The sequence below is a fragment of the Mobula birostris genome, chromosome 6 (genome assembly GCF_030028105.1).
Source record: "Mobula birostris isolate sMobBir1 chromosome 6, sMobBir1.hap1, whole genome shotgun sequence".
NCBI classification, from domain to species: Eukaryota; Metazoa; Chordata; class Chondrichthyes; order Myliobatiformes; family Myliobatidae; genus Mobula; species Mobula birostris.
Window position 1 is genome coordinate 12,698,700 of NC_092375.1, and position 18,628 is coordinate 12,717,327.

The 18,628-nt window shown below is 44.3% G+C and overlaps 1 protein-coding gene across 1 annotated transcript in view; it reads right to left on the minus strand.

Moving 5' to 3' along the window:
* The window catches only part of LOC140199703 (neural cell adhesion molecule 2-like), a 431,176-nt gene that overhangs the window by 33,543 nt on the left and 379,005 nt on the right, over window positions 1–18,628 (minus strand). The window contains exon 15 of the mRNA XM_072262182.1: window positions 12,931–13,111. Coding sequence (XP_072118283.1) covers window positions 12,931–13,111 — 181 coding nt within the window. The remainder of the gene's footprint in view (window positions 1–12,930; window positions 13,112–18,628) is intronic.

An 18,628-nucleotide genomic window follows, 5' to 3' on the forward strand; every position in this document is an offset into this window, starting at 1 on the left:
ATTCACTTCTAATCTTTTTCACTGTAAAGCTTTGGTTGATAGAGAAATGCTGGTGATGACAGATCTTTAACATCCATCTGAGCCAGCAAAATATATCAGGTTAAAGCTTCTCAGCTGCCACATCCATGCACTGGACTGCCAGCAGAGTGAGAGACCTCAGAGTGGGCACTGTTCATTCTAACCTATCGGCCAAGATGCAGTTGGCCTCAAGGACGGAACTGGAACTGATTTACTATTGTCACATGTACTGAGACACAGTGAAGGCTTGTCTTGTGTGCTGTTCATACAGATCAGATCATCATACTCTGCACTGTGGCTGACAGCAACCACGCAGAGTAAAGTGCAACAGCTACAGAGAAAGTGCAACAGCTACAGAGAAAGTGCAATGCAGGCAGAGAATAAGGTGCAAGATTGCAACAAGGTAGACTGTGGCTAGAAATGCAAATTGTCCTGGTGATTGATTGGTGATCAGGAAGCTCAATGAGTCACGTGTGATTGGCCATGATTATGGCAAGGGAACATGCAGAAATTACAATCATCTCGGATGCAGCAAGATAGTCAAGAAAAGATTGAAAGATAAGGAGCAGGAATGAAGCACAGAGGAATAACACACACAAGGTAAACAGCTGAAGAAGAAGAATCTGATAGGAAAGGAGAGTGGACCATGGGAGAAAGGGAAGGAGGACAGGCACAAGGTGCAGGCAATAGCCTCCCTCTCCTATTGGACTTACCTTTACCTATCAGCTTCTCACTTTATCCTCCTCCCCCATCCTCCTACTTTCCCTCTCAGCTGGCTTCACCTATCACCTGCTAGCTTGTATTCCTTCCCCCTCCCCACTTCTTATCTGACTTCTTCCCCCTTCCTTTCCAGTCTTGATGAAGGTTCTTGGCCCAAAATGTTGACTCTTCACTCCTCTCGATAGATGCTGCCTGACCTGCTATGCTCCTCCAGCACTTTGTGTGTCTTACTCTGGATATCCCGCAGGTAATTTGCAGAACCTCTTGCGCACGGGAGGAGTTAAAAGATGTAAAATTAAAACCTTAAGCAGTGTGTTTAGTTACATGTTCCCTACCTGCAGGATTGCACACCTACATTTCCAATTACTTCTTTTCAGAGTGTCTCAGCATTGAGTTTCACATTGTGATCACCAATTACATTATTAGCAAGGTGATTATGCCATGAAATGTCAGCAGTAATTAACTGCAGCAAGCTCCATCTATACATATAGTAATTTCTTGGCACTACCCACAGATTTGTGGGCAGCTCATTCTGGGTCACAAATCTGTGCCAATTTGTACGCAGAAGCTTGCAGTATCCATGGCACCAATTGCCGTGTCCTTTTGTAACTCACTGAGCAAACACCAATATTACTGGTATCTATTTCCTTTTTTGTTTGCTCTCTTTTAGCACTACTTATTTAAGTTACTATATATTTATTGTAATGTATAGTCTTTAAATTATGTATTGCAATCCACTGCTGCAAACAATAAATTTCATGACATACAGCATTGTGCAGAAGTCTTAGCCAGGGTGCCCGAGACTTTTGCACGGCACTGCATTGTCAACGTGGAGCAGAGAAAGAGTTTGTAAATCTGGCAGGAGCAAACAAAGTTGGGAATGACAAGGGTGGATTGCTGTGGGCCAAGTGGCAGGGGAGGAGTGCCAGGGCAGGGGTTGGCATGGGTGCAGACGCGCCCAGCCCTGAGACACCAGGCAAGGTCAAGATTCCAAACAATTGGTTCATTGATTATTACAGAATGTCTCTCTGGTGCTTCCCGCTCCATCCCTGCTCCCTTCCCCTTTTCCCAACCATGATTCCCCTCTCCCTGCCCCCTTCCCACTCTCAGGCAGCATCTGGGGAGTCAGAAGCACTTAATATAGCAGGCGTAACACCCTGCATCTGAAACAATAGAGGACTTGGATCTAACTATTTCTCTACTCACACTGTACACTTTAAAAGGAGCTTCTTCCCCTCTGCTGTCAGATTTCTAAGCCAGCACTACCTCATTATTCTTCTTTAGCACTACTTATTGACTTTGTTTTTTCTTGTAACTTATATTAATTTATTATATATTACAATGCACTGCTCCGCAAAACAACAAATTTCACGACATATGTCAGGGATATTGAATCTCTCTCTCTCTGGCATCCCCTCTGACTTGACACTGCCGGACGACGGCACTGGAGTCCTGGGTCCTGGGTGAGATTTAATTGACGTGCTTTGTGATTTGGAGTCTGTATTTCACGTTATGATGTGTTTCTCAATTCTGGTCACTCCTTTTTTTGTTGCTATTTTTGTGCAATTTTCATTGGGGTGGACTGAAGTTAACCAACGACACAGATCTAGATTGAACTGAACTGAGGTGAACTGGACATGCCTGGTCTGGCCCGATGAGTTGTGATTTGGTGTTTTATATTCTGGTTTTCACTCATTTTTTTGCCATTTGTGTGATTTGTTTGCTTTTTGCAAGCTTGGGTGTTCTTTGAACGGGTTCCATGTTGTTTTTGGAGTTCCGTGGATTCTGTGGGAAGATGAATTTCAGGTTTGTACACTGCATGCATAGAGTACTTTGATAATAAACGTACTTTGGATCTTTGATTCTGATTTCGATTAAGAACTCAATACTTTCAATTCACCAAAGCCAAAGCTTGGAGTAGTCAGAATCATACAACACAAACATCCCCAGCAGGGTATCGAGTTCACATCGAACATCACACACCCATTTTTACACTGATCCAACCCTAACTTATTTCAGAGTGGCACACACAAAATGGTGGGGAAACCAAGCAGGTCAGGCATCATCCACAGAGGGAGATAAACTGATGATGTTTTGAGCCAAGACCCTTCATCAGGACAGGAAAGGAAGGAAGAAAAAGCCAGAATAAGAAGGTGGGGGAGGGGAAGCTGGCAGGTGGTAGGTGAAGCCAGGTGAGTGGGAAGGTATGTGGGTGGGGGAGGTGTGATGAAGTAAGAAGCTGGGAGGTGATAGGTGGAAAAGATAAAGGTCTGAAGAAGAAAGAATCTGATAGGAGAGGAGAGTCCACCGTGGGAGAAAGGGGAGCGGGCAACAGATGGAGGTGATGGGCAGGTGAGGAGACGAGAAGGGGTAAAGAAGAAGCCAGAATGGGGAACAGAAAAGGAGAGAAGAGGGATTGGGGAGAAAGTATTGGAAGGTAAAGAAGAAGAAGAAAGCCCTTAACTCTGAGTGGAGTCATCGGGACGCCGTCATGACAGTGTTTTTTTAACAGGCTTTCTTATTTTTATGAGGCCGAGTTGCTAGCTCGACGCTTAACCCAGCACGGATGGAAAGCGTGCAAGGGAGCCGGCTGGATTCGAACTTGGGAGCCTTCGCTCCGAGGTCCAGCGCTGATGCCACTAAGCCACCAGCTGGCATTGGAAGGTGGAAAGATCAATATTCATGCCACCGGGTTGAAAGCAACGGGTGGAATATGAGGTGTTTTCTCCTTCAACCTACGAGTGTCCTCATCATGGCAGTAGAGGAGGCATGGACTGATATGTCGAATTGGGAATGGGGATTGGAATTAAAATGGATGGTCTCTGGGAAATCCTCCCTGTTGTGAACAAAGCGAAAGTTTCCACCGTCTGTAGGATCTCTTGTGATTATAATTTGCTAATTTAATTTATTCTTCCAGCATTTCTATCAACTCCCACTCTGTCCATCACTGACATATGAAGAGTAAATTACCATGGTCAATTAACTTAGTGGCTGAGCACCACCAGTCCGTCCGCCAAAAGTAGAACTTCCTGGTGGCCAAACATTTTAATTCTGGTTCCCACTCCCAGTCCGACATGTCGGAGTCTTGTGCCACGAGGAGGCTGTGGATCCTCACCCCACCTTTTTATTCTGGCATCTTCCTCCTTCCTTTTCAGTCCTGAAGAGGGTCTCAGCCCGAAATGTCGATTGTTTGTTCTTTTCCACAGATGCTGCCTGACCTGTTGCGTTCCTCCAGCATGTCGCATGTGTTGCAATCAACTTACTAATCCACACAGGTCTGGAGTGTGAGGGGGTACACATGTGGTCCGAAGTAGAACATCCAAACCCCATCCAGGCAATACTCGAGGTCAGGATTGATGCTGGGTCTCTGGTGCAGCGAGGCAGTGGACTAACAACTGCACCACTGACCTACTCTAGGATGCCACCTTTCGTGGGACCAGGGTTTATCAGAAGGTCTGCAGTGATTCAATGAGGGAGAGAGGGAGAAGGGGGAGAGGGGAAGGGGAGGGGAAGGGGAGGAGGGGGAGGGAGAGGGAGACTGAGGTGGAAATATGAGTTTTGACTATTTCTACGCATATGTCAGCTTTCAATTGGCAGGTTACACTGTATGAACATGTCTGATACATTTACCAGTGATAATATTATAGTCAATTATAGCAGCTGACACTCATTATTATTCAGTATTAAGCATGGCATTGCATGGCTAATCGCAAAGCTTAACAGATGGTCTGTAACTGGAACAAAGCCATTAATTGGTAGCCTAACGATATAGAAATTATGATGATAATAAGAATGTTTTTGAGATAGTAGGGTACAGGTGATGAATATATTCACAGCACTAACAACTGGGCAAAACGATGGTGAGCAAAGTGTGCATTGTCTCCTAACTAAAAATAATAAACCTGCAGTAGAGGGAGCACGATGTAGGTTCGAGAGTTATAAAAGTCATAGAGAACAACAGCATAACAACAGGCCTTTTGGGCTATTTAGTGCTTGCTCAACTATTATTCTGCCTATTTCCAGTGACCTGCACCTGGACCATAGCCCTCCATACCTCTCCCATCCATTTACCTCCCCAAATTTTTCGTAAATGTTGAAATCGAACCCCTATCCACCACTTCCGCTGGCAACCTGTTCAACACTCTTACCCTCCCCCCAAAGTGAGGAAGTTCCCCCTCATGTTCCCTTTAAACTTCTCACTTTTCACCCTTAACCCAGGATCCCTACTTCTAGTCTCACTGGAACTACAGGTTCACCACGTTTGGTCCAGCAATAGCAGTCCGTCACAGGAGGAAGGCTTTATGTTTGATATGGAGGGACGTAGAGCCATAGGGTAATAGAACACAGAAATAGGGTCTCCAGCCCATTGCATCCATGCACCTTTTTGGCATCTACATGAGTTCCATTTGCACACATTAGGATCATATCCTTTTATCTCTTGTCCACCTAAGAATCTGAATAAATACCTCCTGAATGTAATAGGTCATGGGTTAAGGGTGAAAGGTGAGAATTTAAGGGGAACCTGAGGGGAAACTTCTTCACTCAGAGGATGGTGAGAGTGTGGAATGAGCTGCCAGTATAACTAGTGGATGCAATTTTGATTCCAATGTTTAGGAGAAGTTTGGATAGGTACATGCATGGTAGGAGTATGGTGGGCTATGGTCTATGTCCACGAAAAAAGCTTTTCATTTTAGAACAAAGGAGATGTCCTCTTTTTTCAAAGAAAGGGGCTTCCTTTACTCCACCATCAATGCTGCCCTCAAATGCACCTCTTCCATTTCACGCAAGTCTGCTCTTACCCTATCCTCCCGCCACGCTGCCAGGGATAGGGTTCCTCTTGTCCTCACCTACCACCTCTGCTTCCAGCACATAATTCTCCAAAACTTCCACCATCTCCAGTGGAATCGCACCATCATGCACATCTTTCTCTCCCTCCCCCTCCAATGTCTGCTTTCCGCAGGGATTTCTCCCTACGTGACTCCCTTGTCCATTCATCCTTCCCCACTGATCTCCCTCCTGGCACTTATCCTTGCAAGCGGAACAAGTGCCAAACCTGCCCCTGCACTTCCTCCCTCACTACCATTCAGGGCCCCAAACAGTCCTTCCAAGGGAGGCGACACTTCACCTGTGAGACTATCGGGGTCATACACACATTCTCCCTGTGACTGCATGGGTTTCCTCCAGGTGCTCCAGTTTCTTCCCACATTCCAAAGATGTACAGATTGTTATGTTTTGTAACTCCAAAACATAAAAATCTATTGGAAAGGAAAGCGAGCAAACCAGGAATGTGAGTCGAACTTGTTTTTACTGTAAGCGCGGCGCACACATATCACGTGGTGAGGAAATTCACTTCTTTTTACGTGTAAGGCATCCGTTAGTCTTGCAAGACCATGGATCTGTGCCTGGAAAGTGTTCACTCTCCAGGGCGCAGGCCTGGGCAAGGTTGTATGGAAGACCAGCAGTTGCCCATGATGCAAGTCTCTCCCCTCCATGATACCAATGTTGTCCAAGGGAAGGGCATTAGGACCCATACAGCTTGGCACCAGTGTCGTTGCAGAGCAATGTGTGATTAAGTGCCTTGCTCAAGGACACAACACGTTCCCTCGGCTGGGGCTCGAACTCACGACCTTCAGGTCGCTAGTCCAATGCCTTAACCACTTGGCCATGTGCGCACAGATATATTTTACATATCGCCTGTACTTAATTGTTCAAACAAACAAGAATGCTTTATCACACAATATATTTACAATATTACTGAAATATTAAATATGTAACATGGATCAGTAATGGTTAGTAAGTTCTCGGCATGACATGTTGGTGCTGGAAGAGTGGCAACACTTGTGGGCTGCCCCCAGCACATACTTGGACTATGCTGGACCTTAACACAAAACAACACATTTCCTTCTGCGTTTTGATGTTCATGTGACCTGTATCCCAAAAGAGACAGAATTGAGAAGAATGAAATGCAAGCTCATTAAAACACAAACACGTTCCTCTGGCTAGTCAGAGATGTGAGAGAGTCTGCAGAGAGTTAGGATGTTAAACGTTATGGGCTGAAGGGCCTGCGCCATATGTTATATGTTGGAAATGCTGAGGAACACACGTGAAATGCTGGAGGGAGTCAGCAGGTCAGGCAGCAACTGTGGAGGGAGGGAAAAGAACAATCGATGTTTCAGGCCGAGACTGGAAAGGAAGGGGACAGAAGCCTGAGTAAAAGATAGGGGGATCAGGAGAGGCACAAGCTGATAGGTGTCAGATGAGACAAGGTGAGATTTGAGTGGGAGAGTTATCTTGAAAGGGAGTGATGGGAGAAGCTGGAGGTGATAAATGGGTTGAAGAAGAAGGAAATTTGATGGGGGAGGCAGACAGTAGGTGATAGGCAGGTCATAAAATTTGGGGACAGGACCATAAGACATAGGGGCAGGATTAGATTATTCGGCCCATTGAGCCTGTTCTGTCATTTCATCATGGCTGATCCAATTTTTCTCTCAGCCCCCAACTCCTGCTGTCTCCCCATATCCTTTCATGCCCGGACCAATCAAAAATCTATCAACCTCTGCCTTATATATACATAAAACTTGACCTCCACAGCTGCCTGTGGCAAAGAATTTCATCGATTCACCACCCTCCGGCTAAAGAAATTCCTCCTCGTCTCTGTTCTAAAAGGACGCCCCTCTATTCTGAGTCTGTGTCCTCTGGTCTTAGGCTCTCACACCAGGGGAAACATCTTCTCCACATCCATTCTACCAAGGACTTCCACCATTCGATATGTTTCAATGAGGTCACCCCTCGTTCTTCTGAGCTCTAGAAAAGGGAGAGAATGCTACCAGAATGGGGGAAAACAAAAGTATTTGTTCAAGTAGACTAGAGGATTCCTTGCTCTTCCATCAATAAAAAATATCCACAGTCAGATTGAGCAGTTTAACCACTCATCTCCTTGGTTTCACATCTCTTCCCGGCGGGAGGTACAGAAACCTGAATCCCCACACCTCTAGGTTCAGGAATAGCTACTTTCATACATCCACCACCATCCTGAGCTAGCCTACACAGCCCTTACCCTACCTCAGCAATGGGTCACATAACTCACCGTTTTATCATACAGATCCTTTACGAGTATCAGCAGTGGCTCAGTTGGTGGTATGGAGTGAAAACAGATTTGGTGCATCTGCCCCACTTCTCAGAAGCAGATAATCCAGGTACTCAGTCCCAGTGCAGTCAGCAAGGTTATAAAGTCACAGACAAACGGACCTTTCATCAGGCCAAAATCACATACTGATTTTTTTTACTAAGCCCGCCCGGACCTACTTTGTACCCCATTCTCGCCAGCTCCCTTCAGATCCATGTCGGCAGTGTTAGATAGTGTTTGATGGTGGATCCTGCCACAGGATAGCAGTATCCATTATTAAGGACCCCCAGCCCTCCTTGCTGCAGCCATTGGGAAGGAGGTACAGGAGTCTCAGGTCCCACACAACCAGGTTAAGGAACAGTTATTACTCTTCAACCATCAGGCTCCTGAACCATTGTGGATAACTTCACTCACCTCAACTGTGAACTGATTCCACAACCGATGGATTCATAGACTCTACAGCTCATGTTCTCAATATTATTTATTTATTTATTATTTGTATGGCTTGTCTTCTTTTGCACATTAGTTGTTTGTCATTCTTTGTGAGTCATTTTTCATTGATTCTATTGTATTCTTTGTTCTACTGTGAATGCCAGCAAGAAAATGAACCTCAAGGTAGTATATGGTGACATATACACTGAGTGGCCATTTTTTAGGTATACCTAATTCCAAATATCCAACTCATTGCATAAAAGCATCCAGACATAGTGAAGAGATTCAGTTGTTTTTCAGACCAAACATCAGAATAAGGAAGAAATATGACCTAAGTGCCTTTGAATGTGGAATGAATGATTGGGGTAGTTTGAGTATCTCAGAAGCTTCTAATCTCCTGGGATTTTCACACACAACAGTCTCTAGAGTAGGGATTCCCAACTTGTGGTCCATCACCCCTTGGTTTATGGTAGGGATCCATGGCATAAAAAAAGTTGGGAACCCCTGCCCTAGAGCTTACAGAGAAACAAAAAAAAAGTGAGTAGCAGTTCTGTGGGAAAAATGTTTTGTTAATGAGAGAGGTCAGAGGAAAATGGCCAGACTGGTTCAAGCTGACAGGAGGTGACAGTAACTCAGATAATCACGCCTTACAACACTGATGTGCAGAAGAGCATCTCTGAATTTTTTCTCACATCAAACCTTGAAGCAGAAGATCACAACAGATTCCACTCCTGTACTGAATAACATGGGCACTGAGTGTATATACTTTGATAATAAACTTACTTTAAACTTTCAATACACAATCATCCCACTGAAGAAGGTCGTTGTTGAATGATCCCTTCAGAACCCATGTCCTCCACTGCAGGTCATTTTCCCTTGAGTGCCAAGAATAAAGCTTCTACAACATTATTGGTTTTATCCCCCTCTGTGTGAAAAACAGGGCTCTTTCTCATATACCCCCTATGGCTTTTGCCGTGCAACATGAATGTCATATTGCTGTAGCTTCCTCTGTTTGCATGAGATTTAAGCCAGAACTACCCTTGAGAGGAGAGTCCTACAGGTCCTTAGAGTCTCCCTCCTGGATAAATGGGGGAATCTTAAAATAATACATGAGGCCCAAGGAAATATTTGTAATCAAGAATGATTACAAATTCATAGTATTTAACACAACTATTGAAAGGCCTGGATAGAGTGAACTTGAAGAGGATGTTTTCCAGAGTGGGGGGAGACTTGAACCGGAGGGCAAAGCCTCAGAATAGATGATTGTCCTTTTAAAACAGAGATGAGAAGGAATTTCTTTAGCCAGAGGGTAGTGAATCTGTGGAATTCATTGCCACAGGCGGTTGTGGAGGCCAGGTCATTGGGCACATTTAAAGTGGAGGTTGACCGGTTCTTAATTAGTAAGAGCATCAAAGGTTATGCAGAGAAAGCAGGAGGATGGTGTTGAGGGGGATAATAAATCAGTCAATAATAGAATGGGGGAGCAGACTCGATGGGCCGAACAGCCTAATTCTGCTCCTGTGTCTTATAAGTAATTAGGAAGTGAAATGTATGTGAGCTTTTGTTACAGGGAGAAGGAGAGCTCAAAACCAGTGGTAGTCTCAGGATTGCCTGTTTAGGATGGACTTGAGGAGAAAGTTATGGATTTCTTGCTCATAGTGTGTAATGTAGAAAAAAGTTCCAAGTAAATTTTATTATCAAAGTACCTATATGTCACCATATGTAACCCTGAGATTCAATTTCTTGTGGGCATTCTCAATAAATCCGTAATAAAATAACAACCTTAATAGATCAATGAAAGACCGCACCAAGATGGGCATTCAATCAGAGTGCAAAAGACAACAAACTGCGCAAGTGCAAAAAGAAAGAAATAATAACAATAAATAAGTAAACAATAAATATTGAGATCATGCGATGAAGTGTCCTTGAAACTAAGTCCATAGGTTGTGGGAGCATTTCAATGATGGGGCAAGTGAAGTTGAGTGAAGTTATCCCCTTTGGTTCAGGAGGCTGATGGTTGAGGGATAATAACTGTTCCTGAACCTGGTGGCATGAGTTCTGAGGCTCCTGTATCTTCTTCCTGATGGCAGCAGTGAGAAGAGATATTAATATCAATATTTAGAATAACAAGTTGGTCTTTAAACAATAAGAGTTTGAAAAATGTTGTTATTTCTACCCTGGGAAGAAAGATTCAGAATGTCTGCCCTGTCCATATCACCCATAATTTCATAAACTTCTATCAGCCTCCAACACTCCAGAGAAAACAATCCAGTTTATATGCCCTCTCCTTATAACTCATGCCCTCTAATCAGACATCAACCTCCTCTGTGCTACCCTCTACGCAATGACGCGAAACATCAGTGCTGATCTTTTTGTTCTGAGTTGGCTTGAAGGGTGATACGACCTACTCCATGTACTTATGAATTGGCCCCTGGAGTCCTGCACATGGCTGGTAACTCATTGGCTACAGCGTATGTCCAGAGGTTACAGAAGACACTGTTATAAAATACAAATCCTTTATTGCCTAGATGGCTCCAGAAGAGAAAAAAGGAGCAGGCTTTAAAAGGAAGATTAGACTACTGAGGGAACAAGTCTTGCATTAATGAGAGCTGTAACCCAGTGTGATCAGAGTGTGGTATATATGTGCTGCTTGGAATGCATCAAGCTTTTAGATTGCATCAGCTGTATTATGCACTCACCCAGCTAAATGCATTCACGGACAAAACAAATCGGTATTCTTCCAGAGCAAGCTAATGTGAGCTGAAAGCTGTGTCCCTCAGCAGGATCATGTATTTCTGTCTGTTTTGAAAAAGCTTAAAAGCGCCAGAAAAAAAATACAGAAAAAGATTTGTTTGAAGGCTCTGGGCCTGTACTTGCTGAAATTTAGAAGAATGGGGCGGGGGGGGGGGATCTCATTGAAACTTATTCAATATTGAAAGGCCAAGATAGAGTTGTTGTGGAGAGGATGTCTCCTAGGGTCGGAGAGTCGAGAGTGTACCACCAGAGCACATCCTCAGAATAGAAGGACACCTCTTTGGAACTTAGATGGGGATAAATTTCTTTAGCCAGAGCGTGGTGAATCTGTGGAGTTCACTGCCACAGTCAGCGGTGGAGGCAAAGTCATTGGCTATATTTAAAGCGGAGGTTGATAGGTTCTTGATTAGTAAGGACATCAAAGGTTATAGGGAGAATGGGGTTCAGGGGGAAAATAAATCAGCCATGATTGAAGAGTGGAGCAGATGTGATGGGACAAATGGCCTAATTCTGCTCCCATTTCTTATAGTCTTATATCATGAGGCAAGGGATTGGAATTTGCTGGTGAAACATTCTATTCAGAGCTTTGTCTTCTCAAATCTTTGCAAAACAGCAGAGTTTGAAAACTAATTTAAACTGTTTTATTTAGTGTTGCTCCACGATCTTCACACCTGGTTTCTTTTTGGGAAATTATGATTTAGTACTGGGAAAGTAAAGGCTAATATAACGGAGAGTATTGCTTAGGGTTCTGTTTACTCATAGTTCACCCAGTTAGACTGGGAACCACATTCACAAGCAACAAGCAATCGGCTGGTGGAAGTCAGTGTGTTGAGCGGTATCTGTGGGGCGTGAGGAATTGGCAATGTTTTGGGTCAAGACTTTGCATCAGGACTGAAAATATAAAAAGGACAGCTTATCCCCTCATAACCAGAAGCTTTTTTCCTGGGGCTGACATGAGGGGGCATAGTTTTATGCTGCTTGGAAGCAGGTACATGGGGGATGTCAGAGGTAAGTTTTTCACACAGAGAGTGGTGGGTATGTGGAATGCACTGCCAGCGACAGTGGTAGAAGCAGACACAATAGGGTCTTTTAAGAGATTCTTAGATAGGTACATGGTACATGAAAATAGAGGGCTGTGGTAAGGAGTTTCTAAGGCAGTTTCTAGAGTAGGTTACACGGTTGGCACAACATTGTGGGCTGAAGGGCCTGTAATGTGCTGTAGATTTCTATGTTTCTATGTAACACACACAGGATGTTGGAGGAATTCAGCAGGCCAGGCAGCATCTATGGAGAGGAATAATCAGTCAATGTTTCAGGCTGAGACCCTTCATCAGGACTCATGAAGTTGATCAGCCTTGATCTTGTTGACTAGTGGAGAACACTCAAAGGCCACCTTCTGCTCCTGGGTTATGTCAGGGCAGCAGTGCAGGGGTTTGGAATTAGAGGGGTGGGGAGATCTCGGGGGACTGTAGAACTGAAGGAGGTTATGGAGATGGAGGGGTGGCAGAAGGAAGGAAATGAGAATTCCAAGCGAACACAGGAAGACCAGCAATCACTAAGGTATGCAATTCTTTAAGGACTTATTAGCTAAACTTATAGATATTGGAAATGAGTCTTGCTATCCAGAACACATATGGACATGCAGATAATGGACTTATGTTGTGATGTTTGTTGTTTTGCAACAGTACAGTGCAATACATGAATTGCACTAAAAGTGACAATAAATAAGCAGCACATAAGGTATTCTTCATGGGTTCATGGACCCTTTAGAAAGTCGATGCCCTTGTAAGAGGGTGAGGGCTTCCTACCAAAGGTGTTGGAGTGACAATTTACACCGTCCCTTTCCATCTGATATAAACCAATTATGTCAGGTGACTTACTGGCAATGGTGTTGGGCTTTGGCGGCATGGTGAACTCATAGAAGGTTGGCTCGGAAGATCCCAACTTGTTGACGGCTGTGATCTGGACCTGGTACTGCACGTCCCATTGGAGCTGTTCCAGGGTGATGGAGTCCTGGCCTCCCGGTGTTACCTTCTGCACCCATTCCTCCTCTTTGTCTTTCTGTGGGCAGGTGAAACACAGCGGTAAGCAAGGAGCCCTGTCAGATGCTCAGCTTCAATGGAGCTTGCTGCTGGAGTATTCTTGCGTGTGCACACACACACACACACACACACACAAATACACTCACGGACTTACACTCCACACATGCACTCACTTGGAGATAGATATCCATTCACACACACATCACACATATGCATATATGCACCATGCACACAGAGAGTCAAAGTTCAAAGTAAATTTATTATCGAAGTATGTACGTATATGTCACCAGATACAACCCTGAGATTTGTTTTCTTGTGAAGTCCAAGAAGCACCATAGGATCAATGAAAGATCATGCCCAACAAGATGGACAACCAATGTGAATAGGACAACAAAATGTGCAAATATGAAAGAGAAACACATAATAGTCATAGTCATACTTTACTGATCCCAGGGGAAATTGGTTTTCGTTACAGTTGCACCATAAATAATTAAATAGTAATAAAACCATAAATAGTTAAATAGTAATATGTAAATTATGCCAGGAAATAAGTCCCGGACCAGCCTATTGGCTCAGGGTGTCTGACCCTCCAAGGGAGGAGTTGTAAAGTTTGATGGCCACAGGCAGGAATGACTTCCTGTGACGCTCTGTGCTGCATCTCTGGCTGAATGTACTCCTGTGCCCAACCAGTACATTATGTAGTGGATGGGAGACATTGTCCAAGATGGCATGCAACTTGGACAGCATAATAATAAATAATTAAGCAATAAATATTGAGTACATGAGATGAAGAGTCATTGGAAGTGAGTTTATAGGTTGTGGGGACAATTCAGTGACGGGGCAAGTGAAGCTGAGTGGTTGTCCCCTCTGGTTCAAGAGCCAAGGTTGAGGGGCAATAACTGTCCCTGAACCTGGTGGTGTGATTCCTGAGGCTCCTGTACCTTCTTCATGATGGCAGCAGTGAGAAGAGAGCCTGGCCTGGGTGGCGGGGGTGCTTGATGATGGCTGCTGCTTTCCTGCAACAGCGTTCTGTGCTCAGTGGTGGGGAGGGCTTTACCCATGATGGACAGGGTGGTATCCACTACTTTTGTAGGATTTTCCATTCAAGGGTATTGCTCTCTATACCAGGTATAGCCTCTGTACCTCACTCTGCAACTGGATCCTTGACTTCCCAACCGGAAGACCACAATCTGTGCGGATTGGTGAGAACATCTCCTCCTTGCTGATGATCAACACTGGTGCACCTCAGGGGTGTGTGCTTAGCCCACTGCTCTACTCTCTGTATACACATGACTGTGTGGCCAGGCATAGCTCAAATACCATCTATAAATTTGCTGACGATACAACTATTGTTGGTAGAATCTCAGGTGGTGACAAGAGGGCGTACAGGAGCGAGATATGCCAACTAGTGGAGTGGTGCCGCAGCAACAACCTGGCACTCAACGTCAGTAAGACGAAAGAGCTGATTGTGGACTTCAGGAAGGGTAAGATGAAGGAACACAGACCAATCCTCATAGAGGGATCAGAAGTGGAGAGAGTGAGCAGTTTCAAGATCCTGGGTGTCAAGATCTCTGAGGATCTAACCTGGTCCCAACATATCGATAGAGTTATAAAGAAGGCAAGACAGCGACTATACTTCATTAGGAGTTTGAAGAGATTTGGTATGTCAATAAATACACTCAAAAACATCTATAGATGTACCGTAGAGAGCATTCTGACAGGCTGAATCACTGTCTGGTATGGAGGGACTACTGTACAGACTCAAAAGAAGCTGCAGTAGGTTCTAAATCTAGTCTGCTCCATCTTGGGTACCAGCCTGCAAAGTACCCAGGACATCTTCAAGAAGCAGTGTCTCAGAAAGGCAGCGTCCATTATTAAGGACCTCCAGCACCCAGGGCATGTCCTTTTCTCATTGTTACCATCAGGTAGGAGATACAGAAGCCTGAAGGCACACACTCAGCGATTCAGGAACAGCTTCTTCCCCGTTGCCATCTGATTCCTAAAGGGACATTGAACCCGTGAACACCACCTCACTTCTTAAATATATATTATATGTTTTTTGCATGATTTTTAATCTATTCAGCATACTTATACTGTTATTAATTAATTAATTAATTAATTATATATTAAGTATTGCATTGAAGTGCTGCTGCTAAGCTAACAAATTTCCGATTGTGATTCCGATTGTGATTCTGAGGTCAAGATGCAACCAGTCAATAATTTCTCCACCACTCATCTATAGATGGTAGTCAAAGTCTTAGATGACATGCTAAGTCTTCACAACTTCTAAGGAAGTAGAGGAGCTGTTGTGCTTCCCTCATAATTGTACTTACGTGCTGGCCCAGGACAGAACCTCTGAAAAGATAGCATTGAGGAATTTAAAGTTGCTGACCGTCTCCTCCTCTGATCCTCGATGAGCTCATGGACCTCTGGTTTCCTCCTTCTCAAGTCAATAATCAGTTCCTTGGTCTTGCTGACATTGAGTGAGAGATTGTTGTTGTGGCACCACCTAGCCAGAGTTTTAATCTCCCTCCTACATGCTGATTCATCACCACCTTTGATTCGGTCAACGACAGTGGTGCTGTCAGCACACTTAAATATGGCATTGGAACTACGTTAGCTTCACAATCATCAGTGTACAATGAGTAGAGCAGAGGCTAAGCGAGCAGCCTTACGAAGCAACTGTGCTGATGTTGATTATGGAGGGGATGTTGTTGCCAATCCAAACTGACTAGGGTCAGCAAGTGAGGAAATTGAGGATCCAATTGCACAAGGAGGTATTGAGGTTAAGTTCTTGAAACTTATTAATTTTGAGGGAATGGTAGTATTGAATGCTGAGCTCCAGTCGATTAAGAGCATCCTGATATATGCGTCTTTGCTGTTCAGATTTTCCAGGATTGAGTGAAGAGACAATGAAATGGCATCTTCCGTGGACGTGTTGTGCCGGCAGGCAAATTGGAGCGGATCCAAGTCACCTCTCAGCCAGGAGTTGATATGTTTCATCACCAAGCTCTCAAAGCACTTCATCATAGTGGATGCAAGTGTTATTGGGAGATAGTCATTGAGGAAGTTTACCATGTTCTTCTTAGGCACTGGTTATAATTGGAACCTGCTTAAAGCAGGTGGGTACCTCAGATTGTCAAAGCACGAGGTTAAAGATATCGGTGAACACTCCAGCCAGTTGGTCAGCACAGGTCTTTAGTACTCAGCCAAGTACCTCATCTAGCTAGGTGCTTTTCGTGGGTTCACCCTCCTGATGGACGCTCTCATGTCATTCTCAGAGATTGATATCACAGTGTCATTGGGGTTTGTGGAAGTTTGTCAAAGTTCCTCCACGTTTTGATGGTGAGAATAAGCATAGAAAGCATTGAGGTTATCACTCAAATCAAGTTTATTGCCATTTAACTATATACATGTATACTTACAAATGAGACTACGTTTCTCATAACACACAATAATTTAGGAAAGTAAGAATAAAATCTACAAATGAAATATGCAGAAGTAAACAAAGCAAAGTGCATAAATTAGGGCACAGAACAGATCAACCAGTGACATTTCGAATGCGATGTGGCAGGGAGTTCAGAAGCCTAATGGCCCGAGAGAAGCTGTTTCCCATTTTGATCATTCTGTGTTTATGCGTCAGTGTCTCTGGCTGATGGTAGAAGGTCAAAGAGGAGGCTGGATGGATGGGTGGGATCTTTCTAGCCAGGGAGCAAAGGCTTCTAGTCATCTATGCACTTGGTTTCTCTTTGTAAGAGGTAATAGCATTCAAGCCCTGGCACAGCTGTCGAACATCCCCCAGTGGCTCAAGTTTGGTCCGGAATTGCCACCTCGCATGTGAGATGGATTGCCAGAGGTCGAACCTGGACCTCTTGACTTGAACTTGGTCGCCACACTTTAATGCCACTGATCTGGCCCTCAGCAGACTGCAGATCTCATGGTTCATTATCAAGGATGCATCTCACCCTAACCATGGACTTTTTACTCTCCTCCCATCCAGTAGGTGCTACAGGAGCCTCCGCTCCTGCACCAGCAGGCACAGGAAGAGCTTCTTCCCTGAGGCTGTGACCCTGCTGAACCTCACATCACAGCGCTAAGCAGTATTGCACCGATATTGTACTGTCTCAGTACTATTATATTTGTGTGCTGTAGCACTTACTTTTTATTTGCAGTTATTTTGTAAATAACACTATTCTTTGCATTTCTGATCAGATGCTAACTGCATTTCATTGGCTTTGTATCTGTACTTGGCACAATGACAATAAAGTTGAATCTAATCTAATCTAATCCAGGGCTTCTGGTTGGGGAAAACGCTGAATGATTTTGTGGGGACACACTCATTCACGACTGTTTTAATAAAGTGCATGACAATCATGGTGTATTTATTCAGATCCCCTGATGAATTCTTGGCCCAGCCCGACTCGAAGCAATGCCATAGCTGCTCTTCTGCCTTCCCACGACCTTCTGGAACAACACTGTTTAGCCACTGTCTGTCTGCAGGTAGGAGAAGGACAGCTAAGTGATCTGATTTCCCAAAATGCGGTCGAGCCATTCCGAATCATAGTACAGCAGTGGTCTAGTCTGTTGGGGCCCCCGGTGCTGCAGGTTAGATAGTGATGATAATTCAGCAGAGACTTCTTCAAACAGCCTGACTGTGATTTGAAATGCATTCGGACGGCCATTTTCTTGTTTGGTGATGACAGCGTTCAATATCTGCATACATATAAAATCTATGTGTCTGTATATCCAGATACATATATACAAACATAGATACAAACACAGACACATTCAGACAGATACATACACATACCAGGCAAACATTTACTCACACACACAGATAAGCACTAAGATACACTCACTCAGAGGTATAGACATATATCTGTGGTATGAGTGAGTGTGGCATTGTTCTGATAATTTTGCCTGTTGCGTTGCAGAGAATCATTCTACACTACCCCACACAGTGAGTGATGGATTGAGTATGATTTTGGTGTATTAAAGGACCATAGGAGGTTTGCCATACTGGAGGATACCATTCAGACCACTGTGATTCATGGAAGGAAGAGTTTTAAGGTGAGAAGGGTGAGGTATAGTAGGAATTCACTCACCCATCAGGTTGTCAATATGTGGAATTAGCTGAAGGGCCAGTTCCTGTGTTGTTCCCTGTTCTGTGTTCTAAACAATGAGGCCTTGGCTTGGCTCTGTAAGCTTGCTTAGGGTGGCATGGTGGTGTAGTGGTTAGCACAGCTGTTTACAGTACAGGCGTCCTGGGTTCAATTCCTGCCGCTGTCTGAAAGGAGTTTGTACATTCTCCCCGTGACCGTGTGGGTTTCCTCCGTGTGCTCCAGTTTTCTCCCACAATGCAAAGACGTATCAGTTGGTAGGTTAATTGGCTATTGTAAATTGTCCTGTGACTAGGCTATGGGGATTGCTGGGTGGCATGGAAGGGCCTATTCCATGCTGTGTCTCAATGCTGGCCGGGTCTGGAGGAACTGAGTTAGAAAGTAAAATAGAATAGCTTAGGACTTTATTCTTTAGA